Raw genomic sequence first — 18,341 nt, forward strand, 5'->3', positions numbered from 1 at the left:
CATAAACCAATATGTTACAAAGGTAGGATTAAGGATTGAGGCGGGCGAGAGCGTTGAGATTCATAGACTAATGTGCATGTCATTAAGTGTTTGTGTCTTTCCTAACTTTGATACTGTGTGGATATTATCAAATCATCCATAGAAAATGCATTGCGACCTTAGTTTATTACACCATTACTATATATCAGTACTATTTCCATACACTGAAATGGTCTGCTGCCCGCTAACCTTGTTCCGCCATGATTGGTCGGTATTATTCCTAAAAGCTTAATTTGATATGGAGAGCTATAGGCTGGTCGTGACACGGGGCTAAGAGTGTTGCATCCATTAGTGTCTTCTCTATCTGATTTACAGGTCAGCCTCGCTCATCTGATAATGCTTCAGGCTCCTTGAATATTTAAAGAATGGTTGTCAGATAGCTGCCAAACGAGCCTAACGAGATTGATGGAAAGTGCAGCGATATCAGCGGCACACAACACTGGACAGAGCAGCACCAGGAGGACGATATACGTGTCTATATGACTTCGTATTGGCCAACAGGATGGACATTAGGGCGGTTAATTGTGCAAGGGCCAAAGTTTCACTTCCTTCTTTCTCAGCTAAACTACCGTCTGTGCAATTGATGAAACAGAATCGGAGGAAGTACTCTTTAGTAAGAATATGGAGCCGTTTAAAATCTAAAGATTCAAGATTTTTTTCACTAATGCAAGAAAAATGCCAAAAAATTTCAAACTCTCTAGGAATCTGCTCAACTGTATCATGACTCTTTCACTCTACTACTTAGGCAATAGGGAGTACTACAACCACAAGTTATAGATATTATGGTAGTAGCTCTTTCAAAGCAATTAGGTTTGTTAGTATAGGACCAATCATGCTAACTGCCCTGGACATTAATGTGTGTTAAACATTTGCATTAACGGATACTGCAATTACTATTACTACAGCTACTACACCCACTTCTCCTTCCAAGTACTGCTGTACGATCTAGCTCAGTCTGTTTCCGCAACCATGCCTATAACTGTCACTATAACTGTCACTACTGAAAGCTATAATTATTTCAATTATTCTATACTATACTTCCTCTACCACCGCTTTACTTTCTATGAGCAAAACTGGTGTACAAGTATATAAGTAATGTTTCTATATAACAACTCTACTTTCCACATTAGACTTTATTGATCAACAAAGGCAACTGCTTGGCCACTGTAGGTCAATAATACAATAGCAATCTTGTAAAGTAAAGTAACACAAATAAAAGAACATGTGAGAGAATCTGCCTTTCGCCTATGGCCCAGTAAAAGCCTATAAAGTACAATACAATCTAAATTTCATCTACTCCAGCGGGGTCAATAACTCACAACTCTTCTCTCTATAAATGCGTTGACATCTCACGCTCTCCCTCTTGTCCACTTCACTTTCATTTGTGCCACGTTTGCTTTTTTATAAAACGGCCATTGACCAGTCGTAAATCCCCCGTCCCGTGGCTGTTTTGCGGACCCGATACAATACATCCGTGTCCCGGGACATGCGAGCGAGGGGGGACATCCCGTCAGAGGTGAGGGCTGGAGGTAATTAATCTGGAGCAATATTGACTCCTCTCTCTCAATCCCTTCAAAAGCCCTAATATAGCTGTCCCTTCTTAATGTTTAATGTGGGGATCGATCCACCCCCCCCGCGCTGTTACCGAAATGATAAAATGAGCGCGCCGCATTTCGAGATGGACTGGCTTTATACAGTATTCAAACCTCTTTTCCTATGGTGCCATTTTGAAATCTAATATGATGTTATAGGTTTATCATTGTAGATCAGGGGTAGGCAAGTTTGCGTCGTGGAGGGCCGATTTTCATCATTGCCAAAACACCCAAGGGCAGAACCTCAACATTGTAGCCTAAAGTAAAGAACTATCTGCAAATGCCAATGTTTTATATCAGTGGTAAAAAGTGGCAGGCTCTGGGACCCACCTTCCCCCTCTGATGACAAACCGAAGTAATTGTAATTTGTCATATATCGTGTAAAATATTGTATTTTCAACTCTAGTTTTTGTTGAACAAGCAGTAGATTTACCTTTAAGACTGAAATCATGATCAAAACAACCCAATAACATTCATTATAACAGACACATTTAGGGCTTCCATGCAGTTTCAGAATGAAAATACTGAATAAAGGTTCCCTATAGACTGACGATCCACTCAAAATGGCTCCGTGACCCACTTTTCGGTCTCGACCCACGAGTAGAGAATCACCGTTTATCATTATTTATGACCAAGCGGGATGTTCTGACAGGACATTTTTAAAATACGGACACCATTTCTCACATTTCAAGAGTACTTTAAAAGGTATTTAATCTCTTATTTGCATATTAATATTCCTCAAAATCACCTTAGGGGCCAGAGGTTCTGTGCTGGAGGGCCGGATTTGGCCCCCGGGCCTGACGTTGCCTACCCCGGTTGTAGATTATTTTCCATATAAAAGAAAAGGTGTCTCCGGTTTTGTCTCTCACCTCAGGCGGCTTCGTCAGCAACTACTGATCTCTTAGCAGCAGGCTGAAGGATTCCAATCAAATATGAAGGAAATATTTGATTGGTTAGCATCAGTTTGCTAACTAACGGAAAAGGTAAGTAAACTTTCTGATCCCACGGCTGAAGGGCTGAGTAAGTGCGTGTTATCAAAGACAGATAACCTAAAAGGAGCGCGGTCTGGACACCTCACTTGGAGTTATCAGTGCAAATGCCACATCTACAGGTCTAGATGCCCCACTGATCTCTTGCACTTTCCCGATCAGGATCTCGGACCGTAATGCCCCCCTCCCTCTCCTCCCCCTGCCCCCTCCTCCCAAGCGAAACCTCTCTTCCCCCCTATCTGCCCTCACCCTGATTTATCTCAGCTTTATCTTTATCAAGCCATTTATCAGTCCGCCCCATCTCGTCCCGCGATGGATGGGCCCCCCCACCCCGATCGATAGGGACATACGCCGCCTCTAACATCGCACCTTTAGTGGCCTGTGTCAGCAGGTTGCTGCGGGAACCCACACCCATCCTTTCTTATCGGACTGCTGTGTGTTTCTGCACATGACGAATCCACTTAAAACATATTAGCCGCATGATATGAGAAAAATTGCGATGTTTGATGTTTGAACTCTTTTGAATATTGCGATAACAAACTCTCTCTTTGGCTTTTAGCTCTTTTCAGAGAAGTGTTTTTGCAAGTTCGTATCGCAAGGGTCTCCATTTCAAGATCTGGTGTTGCATGTTTGTAGTGTGGTTCCTGTATTTGTGACTTATCCACCGGCATCTCCTCTTCTTTAGTTCACTTTTGATTGGTGAAACAATACTATTGCAAGATGTTACTGAACCATTTTAACACCGAACCTTCCATTAAACAAAAATCAGCATATTTTATCAATACTTTAAAAAAATGTGGTTCAAACGGGACTAAATAAAGTCCATCATGACTAAATTTTGTTGTAGGTTGTGTGAACAAAATAAATATGTATATCTGAGTCGGATTGAAGTTTTCAGTCACTTTGCAACCAGTTCTGGGGTAATACAAAAGTTACAAAAATAGGTATCACTTTATTTTACACTACCTTGATACATTGTTGTACCTAACTAAATTTAGTACAATATAATGTGCTCTGTAACAATCTGTAATAACTTGTACCTATGTAGAACGTACACAATGGAATAACTTGAATTAGTACTTTGTAAGTACATAATGTAATAGAACACGAGACCCTTCCACTGTGTATCTAACCCATAGGTACAACTTATTACACACTATTACAAAGTCCATTGCATTGTACTAAATTTAGTTAGGCACAATGTATCAAGGGTAGTGTAAAATAAAGTGTTGCCGTTGATACATTTCAAGTAACTTGAGTTACAAGAGCAACCACTGGTTGGACACTGGTGTTTACGATCTGCCGCTGCGTAGCTAACGTCCACAAAACAAGACACAAGAGAATGGAAATAGTGAAGCAAAAGGAACTCTCTGTCTGTACTTTTGCTTGGTGGCATTATTACTACTTTCAGTTTACATCTTGCCAAAAGTAATTCAAAAGTAACTCAAAGTAGTTTGATACAGGAATATGTAATACACACATATTACATTTTTAGAACAGTATTCCTAATATAGAATATACTAAAAATTTTAAGTAACTTGCCGATTTGGCGATATATTATGAAGCCTTCCTTTTTTGGCATATTTTACTTACAATACTTGCAATACACAAATGAAGTTTTTTAATATAACTGTCCTTTCAATAAACTAAACTAAAGTTAAAGTGGATTGTCCTATTCTTGATGGCCTTACTTGCAGATCCTTTATTTGCATTGTTTTAAAGATAAAAATCAAGTTCAATGGAGGCGATGTAAATGCTTTGTTACACGCAGATAAAGTGGAGCAGGTGAATAGGCTGAACAGCACAAGTGTCTCGCACCTGTTTTTGTAAATATGACCAGATGTGTTATGACTTCACATTCCTTGCATAGCTCAGATCTTTGCAGCCCTGTGGATCGTAGATGTAGAAGGATAAGCCGATTAGTAACAAGACAGTGACTGACTGCAATACTGTAAAACGTGTATGTTAAACACGCTCACGTCTAACCTGAGCGCCAATCATTCATATCCGTGTCTTTCAATATCAGTTCATCTGATTTCGACCTTGCTACAAATCAAAACTCCAACAATTGTAGTAAAAGTCTTTTTTCAATGCAACGCTACACACAACAACAGCGTCCTTTTTTTCTTTTCTAGCCACTTTGCCTCACCTCCCCTGATACCTCTGTAATAAAACACACAGTGCTTTCCATTTACAAAGCTGTACTGCCCCCCCCCCCCTCTTCTTCTCTTTCTGCTTTCTACCTCTGCTCTTGAATCAACACGCAGGAGTTCGCCTTTTCCTTCGCCACTGGGGGCTGTTAATGCCTATCATTACGCTGCACGCCTGGCCTTTAAAACAGAAAAAAAAAAAAAAAAAACACTTTCATTTGATTTGAACAGTGGCGCAGCTGGTAGAGCGGGTCGTCTCATGATCGGAAGGTGTGGGGTTCGAGTCCCACCTCCTGAAAGTGCACACTGTCGTTGTGTCCTTGGGCAAGACACTCCACCCACATTGCCCCCAGTGTCTGCGTACATTGGTGTATGAATGAGAGTATGAATGGGTGAGTGGATCCTTGCTGTAAAGCGATTTGAGTGCCTAATGTAGGTGGAAAAGTGCTATACAAGTTGAGACCATTTTCCATTTACCATAACAATAGAGCCGCGCGACTGCGGAAAGATGTCTAATTGCGGTGCGCTTTAAACGTTTTTGAGAGACGATAGAGATGTGAACTTTGTACGAACATCACATGCCTTTCAGAACATGTTAAGGTACCAAGGTTACCATATGAAATCAGATCCCATAGGAGGTCATTTTGTTGTTTCCATTGGACATTCGCAACTGCTTCACGTGCAATTAATCTCGCAACCGTAATTGAGACTGTGAAGAAAAGCTCAATGACTGTTTTGTTCAATATTGACAAAAAAAAACATTTGAATATTTCGCTGATTCGGTGTGGTCAGCCATAGCCTATCCGTACCCCTGTTCCATGAATGAAAGCCCGCTCAATCTAAATGCGCTACCTAAGCCAGCCTCCCACAACCGCCCCATTCATAAAGCTTCATGTGAGCGCTCAGTATTTGCACTGTTTATGTGAGCGCGCACGAACCCTGTCACAAGAGATCACCCCCTAAGATTTGTTGATCGTTTGTGTAAACCGAAAGAGCAAAGTGGCACACACACACACACACACGCACACACACACACACACACACACACACGCACACACACACGGGGCAGGCAGACGTGGATGTGCAGGCACCTGGATGTTTTTTCACACTTTTGTTGCGTAGCAGCTGTATTTTGGAAAGTGCGGAGAGAGAACACAGAGGCATGTTTCTCTTTAGGGCAGAGGAGAAGGAGTAGAGGAAGGAGGGGAGGGGAGGGGAAGGGGGGGCAGAGTTTACCCATCAGGCCGAGCTCCAAAAACGGGAGGGGGGGGGGGCTGATTGGCCCAAACAACGGGACGGCTGTGAATTCATGACCAAGCACAACACGGGGGACATGTCAATGAGGCTCTTCGCGCTTTTCTTAGCTAGAGCTTCTTTTTTTTTTTCTTTGGTTCGTCTCAGATTGAAGCCAGACGCTGTATCACTTTTCGCCAAATAATTAGCATATCAAACATCTCTTGCCAATTTATGTTTTTGCCCTTTACAAATGGCGCTTAAATTTATGGCAAAAACTGGGCTGGGGAAAACAGATTTTTGTTCAGCTTTATTCTGCACCCTTATCTTTCCCCTCCTTTCTTCTAGTACAGTCAGAAATCCCTTCAGCTGCATTCTCCCCGGCCGAAACCATATGCAATTATGCTGCAAAACCTAAACAATCGTCCCACGCAAAAAACCTCTGCCTATAAAACCACGGGATCAGTTCACAACTCGTCCCGAGCGCCGGGAAGGAGAAACGAACGTCGTTGAGATTCTTAAATTCGACTTAGTTTGTCCAGAAACAGGAAGAGAGGGAGGAGTTTGGATCGCTGTGTTACTGTAGGGCTTTTTTTTCTTTTTTTTTTCTTTTTCTTTTTTTATGAATGGAGAGTGCAGGGGGGAGGGGCAGGCACACTTCCTCTTATGCAGGCAAGGGGAGGAAAATTTATGAATGGTCCCATCTCTCGAGCAGCAAGAAGTGTAAACAACTGTACTCGGACAAAAGACGACGCGCTGGGTGTTTAAGAGAACAATAATCTGACATTTACAAAGTCAAATTGTAGACTTGTTTTTGACTGGCACCTCTCTGTTCCCCTGCCTTCGGGCTACAGACGGGAGGAATGTCCACGTCCAAAGGTCTACGTAGCTCTAGGCCTGTCTCTAAAAAAAAAAAAAAAGTCTCTGCAAGAAACAGGTTATCCCCAATTACTTTTGAACGCACCGGTCAGCCAGTACATGTAACATGCTTGATTGCGTGACCTGGCCTTCTCGACAGCACACAGGCCGCACTTGTTAGCTCCAAATAGGTTTACCAGATGTCCAGGTATGTTGCACAATCACTTCTCCACACTTTTCGTAACAGTGGGAGCTTCAAATGAACTCTGTTTCGTGGGATTTTTGGATTTACAAAAGCCTTTAACATATACCGAGATGTCTTAACAGGGTTTATTTATAACTCCATGTATCCTATGTCGTCTATGGCACCGATCGCAATCTCCCTCTGGCACTTTCACGCATCCCCAGTTGGCGCCCGGTCCCAGTATGTCATATACATCTACGCCGCTTTGTCAACCTCCATTTTCCATCAATCAGCGTTTGAAAGGAGATGTTCGCGACCGGAGCGTCAGCAGCGGGAGAGCCGGCGCGGCCTATAAGTGAGCTGCCCGTCAAGCGCTCGCCCTCCTGACCTCCGCCGCATCACACTGGGCTCAAGCGTTAGCCGTGCTCTGACAGCTGATTGGCTCGCGGGGCCGAGGGGTTAAGTAGACACGACCCAGAGGTGGCCCCAGGGTTGATCTGCACTTCCTCCTCTGCATTGTTGGCCGACACACAGCCACAGTGTTTCACAGGGACAGGGGCAGGGACGGTGGTGACACGGGGGGACTGTTCGGTCACATGATGTTTACACACAGAAAACGATACAGGAAGTGAGGCTGAATAGTGCCACCGAGGGATGTCAACTTTGGCTTTGGGCGAGTCATCCCCCTATAATCGCTAGATACGGCATGAGGCCATAGAGTAACAAGACAAAGAGTGAAATCAGGTCACTGCACTAGCTATTTCAAGAAGCAATTGGACTTTTTTGGGGGTTGTTATTCACCAAACATTATTAGTTGCTTTAGATTTGATAAATGTTTCTCTCGTGGCATTCAATTAAAGTCCAAATGCAAAACATATCCCATTTAGCAAAAAAGTGTGCGTTTGACTTTTGATACGGACCATGCATCTTGAGCAAGTCATTATTTAAAGCAGTACTAAGAAACTTGTTTACCTAAATAAATCCTTTTCGTAGTCCCTCTGGGGGTAATACAAGTGTTAATAGGATGAGTGGGGGGTCTTTCATCTCCCCTGGTGTCTCTGACCAGAAAACCATGCTTGCAACTTCCCTGCACCGGGTCGGAGCCACCAATACACACACTACTGGAATCCTGAAGAAGAAGCTAACAGGCTAACGGGCAACGCTAACTGCGGGCTAGCACCACTTAAACAGTATTTACAGCCAGGTTTGAGTGAAAAAAACTATCTCCATTGTGTAATTGGATGTACAATATCCCTCTCTCCTTTGTCTTTTCTGTCAGTGTAGTATTTACTCTCACGGACAATGAATGAGTAAAAAACCGCAACATGTTTTATAACCTCTAGGGGCATGAGTTACTTAGTACTGCTTTAAACCTTTTCAGTGTAATTTGTTGTTGTGGGAGAGGCCGTTTTAATATCTTTATAAGGTTAATTTAACTACAAAGGTTACAGATGAAGCAATGAATATCATTATTTGAAGTCTGTCTTTATTTTTTATTTAACCTTTATTTAACCAGGTAAAAACTTATTGAGATTTATAATCTCTTTTGACCTGGCCTCCTTGTTGATTGTAAATGTGTGAGCTTATTAGCCATTCCTGACCCAGTTTAGTCGAATTTGATCTAAGTCCCGGCCTGGTGGTACTTCATGTCATATAATATTTTCACGAGGTGGTAGTTGGTATGAAAAGCTTATAGTACTGCTCGCTCGACTTTCTTTGTGGTGCACCATTTCAGCATCACAGTCACTACCAAAGACACAAGGACAAGGACTGAACTGACCGAGAAAACAGAGTTTGTGTCAACAGCCACCCCAGACCCTCAATCACTATTGTTTCGGCACAACAAGAAAAAGGGAAACACATTCAAATCGCGGCTCAGTTGTGCGGCCCAGGAATTTGCTTTTCTGTTTTGCTTTCTTCCGACGCACGACAAAAGACCACCTTTGTACCTGCGCCCTCACTCGTGTTTTTACCGGTTTCCTGCGCTGGACTCTTTCAGCCTTTCAGATCCATGCAAATTGTTAATGGTTACACACAATAAGCACCCAAATGTTCTGCATGATCAGGGTTCAAAGGATTACTGTAACCAAACGCAGGGACAGGATCGTCCACTATGGGCCTCTGGCAATTTAGCAAGAAACAACTGTCCCGAATCATGGTACTACTATCATTGAGGCTTAAAAACATTATCTGGGCACCTCTGAACTGATATTTTACACTTTAAAATATTAAAGGAAATGGCAGTAAAGAGTGAGAGTTAAGATTTGGTCAAGATTTTGAATTGGCTTGACTACTTTTTTCAGGCAGCAGTGGGAATGACACATGATAGAAGAGTGTGAATATTGCATGCTATTGCTATGCTAAATCCACCATGATGAACACACTTTGAGGTCAGAACTGCTCAAGGTCCAGTGGTGGATCATAGGACAGTTCTATACTGCCTGACCAAAAACAAAAGAGCTTATATTGGTGATGGGAGAGTGTTCTCAATGGGGTTAATATCTGGACTCTGTGGCGGCCAATTCATGAGTAAGAATAATGTTTCATGCTCCTTGAACCACTCTATCACAATGTGAACCTGACGAATCCTGGAATTTCCATCTTGGAATATGCCCGTGCCATTAGGGAAGAAGAAATCCATTAAAGGAATAACCTGGTAGTCAGCTGATCTCATTCTTTGGGCGCATATCGTATTTTACAGACTATATAAGTCGCACTTTTTTTCATAGTTTGGCTGGGGGGTGTGACTTATACTCAGGTGCGACTTATATATCAAAATATATCATTCACATGTTTACCGCTAGATGGCGATTTCGGCTTGTATACCAGTATCTGCTACGTTTTTTCTTCTTCATTATGCATTTTTTGGCATAAAATGAAAAAACGGTAGTGTTGTTGAATCTAGACTTGAACAACTACGGCAACCCACAGTTTGTTAAATCCAGGTGGCGACTTTTGTATTGGTGGGTCAGTGTATTACACAACAAAATCTGGGAATACTGTACAGATCGGATCACTTCACCAGAAGAAGACAAGACAAAACAAACAAAATGAAAAGGATTGCGAAAAACGAAAGGAAGGTTTGTACTTACAGTTTTCAGAATGGAAATCAGGAACGAATTGCTCATCGCTGTCAGGAACCTGAGCTGAAATCACAAGGAAACAGGAAGACATTTAGAGAGAAAACGAAAACACTTTGTACTGTCTATATTTAATGAATACAATTGTGTTCAAAGACACGGGAACAAAAAGTAGTAGGGCCTTTTTTTTTTTTACCTTTCTTTTTTCAATTATTATAGGATGATGTTGTATTTAGATTCTCGTACAACTTAAAACCGTGCCATGGTCAAAAAGTCTCGTCATGCTGCAGCATTCAACTATGGATTTACTTTCTGCCACACTTTAATCCCTTCTTGACACCTACATCAGATGATTTCGTCACAACGCACAATTAACTTCTGCAACTTCTATTAGAAAAGTATTTGACATTGTTCTGTTGTTGAAGAACTCCATAAAGCTAATCTATATTTTGTCGCAAGTGTGGTTACAAGTCTCATAAAGTGCTTCTGTTGACAGTGGAGTGACAATTGGAGAAACAACAAAACAAGTGCAGCTTTTATACTCGCACTCTTTCTATTGTGGAGATGCAGACAGACTAAAACAGGCTGTGCAGGCTCGGCGAGTGAACAAATGTGTCACGACAAACCCGGGACGAATCCAAAAGTGATCGGGGACAGTGACTTTGGAGTGGGAGTCTGGGCTTTATCTGTTTTATGCACAACGATTAAACAAAAGGCAGGTCCGGCCAAAGCAAGTAGCTTAGGGTCAATACGTTGAAGGTTGACGCTTAAAAATGGGCAACAAAGGACAGGTTATTTAAACCTTGTGGCTCAAAGAAAAACACATTTCATTTCGTAGTAGGACAGCAATTCATTCACTGCGACAGACGCCCAACCCAGGTGCTGCGCAGACATGCCGCTATTGTACGCCTTCTTCTTTTAAAATAGAAAACCTAATCCGTTTACAATTGCGCCCTAAAGCGCCGGACTTTGCGTCAAACAAACAAATTAGAAAAGCAAAAATAATTTGACTGCCAAGTGCCAACTCCCCACGAGAGACGGGTCAAGAGGTCAGGATTCACCCGCTAAGCCCATGGTATGTCAGGCTTTTGTGTGTGAAAACACTGTGTCCAAACCAAATGGCAGAGCTGGAAACGCGCCAAGATGCAGGTTTGTTTTTTAATGCCTTTTATTAAAAGAAAGTGTTTCCACCACGCGGGAGTCACTTACGTCATGGCACAAACTGGTGGGAAAAAGTTGATGGCAAAGTACATTCGACATAAGGTCTGTTGGCATTCACTGTGTATTGATTATTATACTCCTTCCCCAGCTATGTTTTAACGTGTGAGCCCCCACCTGAACCAAGCACATTTTGTCCAGTTTGTCTTTACCCAAATCTAAAAGCTTCTTGGAAAAAACCCATCAAAAGAGTGACAAAAACGGGGATGAAAGCACAACAAAAATACATTTAAAAAGTCACTATAAAGCAACAAAACAGAGACGAAAAAGCAACGAAAAATGCCAAAAAATTGATGAAAAAAGTGGCAAAAATAAGACAAAAAGACCCCAAAAGTGACAAAAGAGCAACAAAAAAGACTGGAAAGAGTGGCAAAAATGTGACAAAAATGTAGCAAAACAAGCACAAAAGAGCAAGAAAAATGGACAAAAACAAAGTGATGAAAAAAATGACCAAAATGTAACAAAATAAGGCACAAAAGAGCAACAAAAATTTGACAAAAGAGCAACAAAAACGAATGGAAAGAGTGGCAAAAATGTAACAAAACAAGGCACTAAAGAGCAACAAAAAAGTGATGGAAAAAATGTGACAAAAATGCGACATAAAAGAGCAACAAAAAAGTAACAAAGTGGAAAAAACACAATGAAAAAGATCTGTTTAGATGTGAGACGTTACACTGGCCTACAGCTCTCCAGTCAAGGAAATTTTAGATTCGGGTAAGGCCGGTCGAACTGGAGAAAATGCACTTGGTTAAGATGGGAGTTAAGACGTTGATACCCATCCTCATCGGGCGGCTTGGAAACAGTCATTTTTTTCCTGCCCAGCCACTCTTTGGACCACATAAATGACTTTCTGACCCAGTTGTCCCAGTGTCCTCTGCTGCAGCACTCCCCTTCTCCAGACTCCAAACATTCAGAGAAACAGAGGGCAAAAAGATGAAATCAAGAAAACCAAATCCACTTTCTCTGCGCCGTCACTGCTGCTTCCTGCGCGGAGGAAACCGGATGACGGAGCATGTTCAGATAAACCCCATTGATTTCTTATATAATATATCCACATCCTGTCGCTTACTATAAGGTAATGATATTAGGCCCTTTTAACTGGGTGCCTTTGGGCCCGAGGGGGGGATATCAAGCTGTTACATAAGAGGGACTAACAACAGAAGCCAATACAAGAGATCTGGAGATGTGACGACCAATCTTTTTCTTTCAACAACATATACTTTCATACTTTCCGGATGCGTTATCTCGAGTTATTTTAGAACAGACATTTTCTCAATAACTTTATACCTACTAGTTAGTTTTTACTTCTATCTTGAGTACTTTAACTCTAGCGTATAAACATTACATTTAATTAAGCCCAGCTCTGTTTCCAGTAACATGTACCCAGGTCTTTAGCACAAGTCTGCACAAGAAGAGAGTAGCCCATGTTCACTTCCAGGCACCTTGTATGACTTTCTTTTCTTTTTTTTACCCCTCCCTCTCTCAGCGGGGGGGACTGTGGGCGGGGCCTAAATCAACCAAAGTCATATCATAAAGTGCACAGACAAGACATGACAAGCTCCTGAACTCCTGCCATTCACTGCGCCCTTCCGCTTCTGCTTATAGACGCAAAGAAAGAGGAAAAAAAACATCCCCCCAGCGAGCGACTTTTACTATCTCAATCCCTCGCAACTGCAGTCAGTCATCACCAGGTCTTTAATTAATTCGACAGGAAAGGAGAGGGTCTTAACACACCGGTATTGAAGGTTAAAATAACTTTGATATAGCTTAGAGTTCAGTCTTTAGGTTGTGTTTGCCTTGCTGACTATTTCCTATACACTCAGATGATCAGTGTTTATACTGTATAAACGGAATAGGAAATGGGCCCCATGCTATAAAAATGTGACAAAACTGCAGCTCATGCCTATGAATCTTATTAAACATCACAACCAGCCGCGTTAAAGCTGCTCTGCACAATATTCTTAGTCATACATATTAAAGCGCATAAGACAGGTTTTAATGCTTTTGAAAATATGACTTATTTAGAAGGGTGACATCAGTTGCATAATTATCCTTTTATTTCAGTGAAGCAGCAATTGACTCTGAGCATAACTTCAAATCATAACAACGCCGCCCAAGAAGTGACTTCCTGTTTCAATCCAGCACACCAAAATAAAAGCACACAGCTCATCTCATTGATTAGTTCAGCGGATACTTATAAAGAATATAATGAAATACACACATTTTAAGTGTTTTGTCTTTTAATAGTTGGGCAGAAAGAAAGTTGAACTAATGAACTGTTGAACTAATGGAAAAGATGACGCTTTTATGTTGGTGTGCTGGATTGAAACAGGAAGTCACTTCTTGGGCGGCGTTGTTATGCACAGTGTCAATTTTAATTAAGAAATGTTAGGCAGAAGAGTATTTTTTGTTCGAATTTTTAAGCTGCTGACAGGGAATGACAGAAAAAGGTAACATTCCATAGAAACAGACGGCATCTCGTCATAGAAGGGGGCGTGGCTTCGCCGAGGGGGAAACACAATTTTCCACTCTTTAGAGCCATTTTCTGGAGGAATATGAACTTATTTACCACATATAAATAAAGTCAAGTGTAAATCGGTCCCATATGGATATTTTCTCACAGCAGATTGTTCAGGGGAAGTGAAAAAACGGCAGTCATAGCTAGCGCTAGCTACCATTAACAATAGCCTTGTGCTAACACGAAGAATCATGTTAGCATTCTCCATTATTTATGGGCTGTTGAAGCACTTTGCCCTTCCCCATGTCTTTGTATCTTTATTTAGTAGAAAACTATATTCATAATTCAGCATTTGTTGAATTAGGAAATATAATTCAAAATTGTATTCATATATTTATGAATATAATTCGGCACGGCAACAGTTCATCAACGGCCTTCATCTATGTCACATCCTGTCAGTGTCCCAATAATGAAGTGAAACTATAAACATCACAAAAATAGTCACACTAAAAAAAAAAGATGGCTACACTCTTTAGCACAATCTTAAATCTAAATGTGTTAACTATGTTTTTGCAAGAAATGTGTCTAATGTGTCACTTTAAAGAGACTGTCACAAAATGCTGATACGGCTAGACATCAGCAATCATATTTTTGCAGTGTTATCAAAATGAAGCATTGGGAGGGAACAAAAGGACCAAACTGATCCTTACAGTTGCCTTATATAGTCAAAAACAAAACAAGCCACATCGGTATAAAGTTGACCCGGTGACGTCCCGCTCTCAGCAAAGCTACAGTTCTCAGTAATGACGCATGTTTGTTGAGGTGTTTTTGCCAATACAAACACCATAATTAAAAGCCGCACCATGTAATATTTCAAGCAATAAACAGAATAAAATACAAGCATGACTAATAGAAATTCAATTCACTCTCCTCTTGTTTAATTAGTTTACTCTTGCCATATATATTTCAAGTTTAGGATTGAACTGCAAAAAAGTGTTATATAAAATGTACTTGCTGAAATGGATAAGGCATACATACCCTTTTTTCTTTTTTTTTTTTAATCAATGAACCACTCAATGCGAAACATCTTTATCTACTGTATTTCCCATATCTAAAGTATTTTAATGTGAATGGTGTCACGATAGGGGTGGCCGTGTGCCAAAATGTGTCAATTTAAATTTACTGCCGCTGCTAACCCGTCTCTATTGTTACAGTTTTGCTGGCTCCCGTCTTTGTGGCTGGTGTGAAGTGAACTGGCTGGTTTTCTTCACACTGCATTAGAAAAGGGGTGAGAAATCTGACATGGCCACAGCTCTGCGGCCGTAAAAACCCCAGCCTCTTAAAACGTAACGAATAATCAGCGGCTCGGAGTCACTGGCTCACAGTCTCATAGTCTCAGAGCCTCATTGGGCTGAACAGTGGCTTGTGTCATGCAAACAGGAATCTTCATGATAAAATAAGTGTTAATATTGTTGAATTGCTGGAATTAATACAGAAATGATGCAAATGTTGCAAATATAAGGAAGAGAATGGGCTCTTTCAGAAAGGTCAAGGAGTAAAAATCTCTATTATGCTACTACACAGAACACCACTACACAATACAGTACACACTTGATGTGACCGGCTGAGCAAAAATAACTTTTCAGCTACAGTATTTAATGAAAATACTCCAAAAAATGACAACAACATCATCATGGAAGTTTACTTAAGAGAAAAAATGTGTAGAATTTGGAGAGCACACACTATGTCACAATGAGGAAAACAATAAAGAGCAAAGATTACACCTCATTATAGTTCTTCATATTTCAGGAGCAAATACTTTTTCAGTGGAGCCACAAACCCACAGGACCCACAATGAAAACAGATCTTTTTCACTCTTTTCTCTCTTCAGCACCACACTGCATTTCATCACCGAAAAACCATCCACACCAATACATTTGCAACACATAGTCCGGCAAATATCCAATTTCAAGCCTCTCTCCAAACTCTTGCCGCCCCGGGTCCCACATTCTCCCCGAGAGCGTTTCGCCAGGACTGCCCCTTAACTTAACACAGCACTGATAATGACTCAGGCCATGTGTTGTTTTCTGCCCCACGACGTACAGTGTAATTACCCCATTAGCTCTCACGTCATCAGCGTTCTTATAAGGTCTGCCATGGCTGACGATTGCCTGCGAGAGCGACTGGGGGCCCCCGATTTCGCTGCTGTGCGCCTTTTGAGTGACACAGGCCGAACACCCTGTTTGTTTGGCTTGGCTGTGCACTGGCACGCACTGCGACATGGCCAAAATAGGGCACGCTCGAGCTAGTAATGTCTGTTGTAATGTCTGTCTGTTTGTGTGTGAGTGTTTTTTTAATGGTGATTGCAGTCCGGGATCACATATAAGAGGTTGCACGCAAGCATAACAGGCTATGTAAGCAGTGGTTGGGGGTGCAAGATGAATTTTGGATACTTCTACAGATTTTCATGAACAATTGTCTTCAGAATTAGTTGAAACTCTATTCAATGTCTTACACTTATCTTAAAATATCCGAAATTGCCTATGTCGTGCAATTCGTTTAACATCTGTGATCTCTTGTTTCAACCCTGCTTCACAACTAATAACTAGCCCTGTCCCAAAAGAATCAAATCAAGGAGCATTTGGAGGATCGCAGCTGTCAATGGGTCCTATATCTCACATTGTCAAAAAATACAGAGCCCCGAACGTGACTTCATCTTCTAAGTTCAGGGGTAAATGCACAGTATTCTCTTATCGAGCCACAAACCCTTAAAACTCACTATAGCAATGATGTTTTGCAATCAGCTTCCATAAATCATTACAAGCTGCTGGATTCCTATAGATACCCCTGGACACATTATTCGCGAAACACAAGAAAAATTCAATACGACAAATAATCCTTTTGTCCTCGCCACAGCATTTGTCACACATCACCAAAACTTTTGTTTTTCCGACAACAAACCTATGACAGCTTTGCAAATTGTGGGCTCAAGCATCTCTGTAGTAACATGAATTCAAATATCACCTCAGAAAACTGTCATGTTCATAAAAAAATTAATTTAAAAAATGTCTGACCTTCTGTGAGCCACGTCTCCTGGAGTTGGCTTAAATCCTGGAAGAGGTCTGTTTGGAAAAGAGAAGAGAATGATGCAAAAATGAGCAACAGAAGCTTCACATTTTAAACATTTCAGGTCAAAATCGACATGTGTTGCACCGTTAACATGTCAGGTAATGAGGTCACGGGTTGACTTTTTGACTGTACCTTCGGATTCCTGAGGGGGTAATTCTGTGTCCATGTATTTCCTTTTCGCTGCCATCAACAGTCTATTTAGAGGTCCATTTCCTTGCGACTTCTGCAAAAAAAAAAAAAAAAACGCATACATGTTAGAGGGAGGAAAAGTGAGACATCTACCCAGGCGGAGCGTGCAAAGTGTCAAAGACAAACAAAAACAACATGCGCAATTAAGTTGAAATGCTATTTGCACGCGAAAGGTGTTCTGAAATCCAAGCTCCAGAGTAAGTATTGTCAAACAAGCTCTCCAGAATCTGACACATTTGTGGAGGCAATCTAAGAAAAAAAACAATACGCGTTTGTCCGGGACTGAAGTGACCATTTGGCACACTTTGGACTCCGTTAGCATTGAAAGATACTTCAAGCTAAATGCAAATGTGTTTGTGCTGCAAAGTTCTAACACTAAAAAGAAAAAGAAAAGAAAAGAAAGCGAAACAGTCTTTGCGCATAACCGTTTCCAAACTACGCGGAGAAAGCAAAAAACGTGAAAGCGCATATACAACGGGGGGGTAAAAAAAAAAAAAGCAATGACTTCTCCATACGTACATTTGCTAAAGTGTAAGGCACTTGCTGGTCTAAATATCCATCCATCTTATAATCCATCCCGTTAGCCGTTCGTGGTCATTTAGGCAGCTGTTTTGGGGAGTTGAAGACCAGTCCACGTAAAAAAAAAAAACCGTCCCGTCTTTACTTGCAGCGCGCACACACACCGCACCGCCAACTGAAGGAGAAGACGCAGCGCCGCTCGTGAATGGACTGCGTGGAGGCTGCATGCATAATGAGCCCCATTCACAAAAAAAAAAAAAAAAATGCCGAGAGGGGAAGTGATGGCGAGTGATTACCCAGCGGGCTCACAAGCGCTCCGCACATCTCTCCCCTCTAAGTTTTTTTCCTTCCCTTCTTTTGTTGTTTGTGATGGATAGGGACTTATTTCAGGGATGCACGTAGTTTGGTTACGCACGAGGTTAGGGGACTGCGGAAAGGGATTTGCGAGACGTACAAAGTTTGCAAAGTGTGGTCTACGGTTAATCTCACAGACAAGGATGAATAAACACAACACAATGGACTGAAATAGGCTGTATCCACTTTTACGCATGCATTTTGGAGATTTCTGCTTCATGTCATGTGTTGCCACGTCTGCCCACCTTGAAAGCATGAGCGGAATTGCTGTACTGTACTAAACTGTGACTGAAACCAGATGTTTGAACACACCTCAGCAAACACGTTCGGTTTAAGTTTTGGGTGAACT

At 41.5% G+C, this 18,341-nt stretch overlaps 1 protein-coding gene across 1 annotated transcript in view; it reads right to left on the reverse strand.

Annotated features, from left to right (window-relative positions):
- The window catches only part of etv4 (ETS variant transcription factor 4), a 39,819-nt gene extending 21,984 nt beyond the window's left edge, over positions 1 to 17,835 (reverse strand). The window contains exons 1-4 of the mRNA XM_079577685.1: positions 17,639 to 17,835; positions 17,063 to 17,153; positions 16,876 to 16,923; positions 10,138 to 10,191 (exon numbers count right to left, since the gene is read on the reverse strand). Coding sequence (XP_079433811.1) covers positions 10,138 to 10,191; positions 16,876 to 16,923; positions 17,063 to 17,153; positions 17,639 to 17,695 — 250 coding nt within the window. The 5' untranslated portion in view covers positions 17,696 to 17,835. The remainder of the gene's footprint in view (positions 1 to 10,137; positions 10,192 to 16,875; positions 16,924 to 17,062; positions 17,154 to 17,638) is intronic.
- Between the last annotated feature and the right edge of the window lie 506 nt (positions 17,836 to 18,341).

The sequence above is a fragment of the Gobius niger genome (assembly GCF_951799975.1).
Source record: "Gobius niger genome assembly, chromosome: 19".
Taxonomy (NCBI): Eukaryota; Metazoa; Chordata; class Actinopteri; order Gobiiformes; family Gobiidae; genus Gobius; species Gobius niger.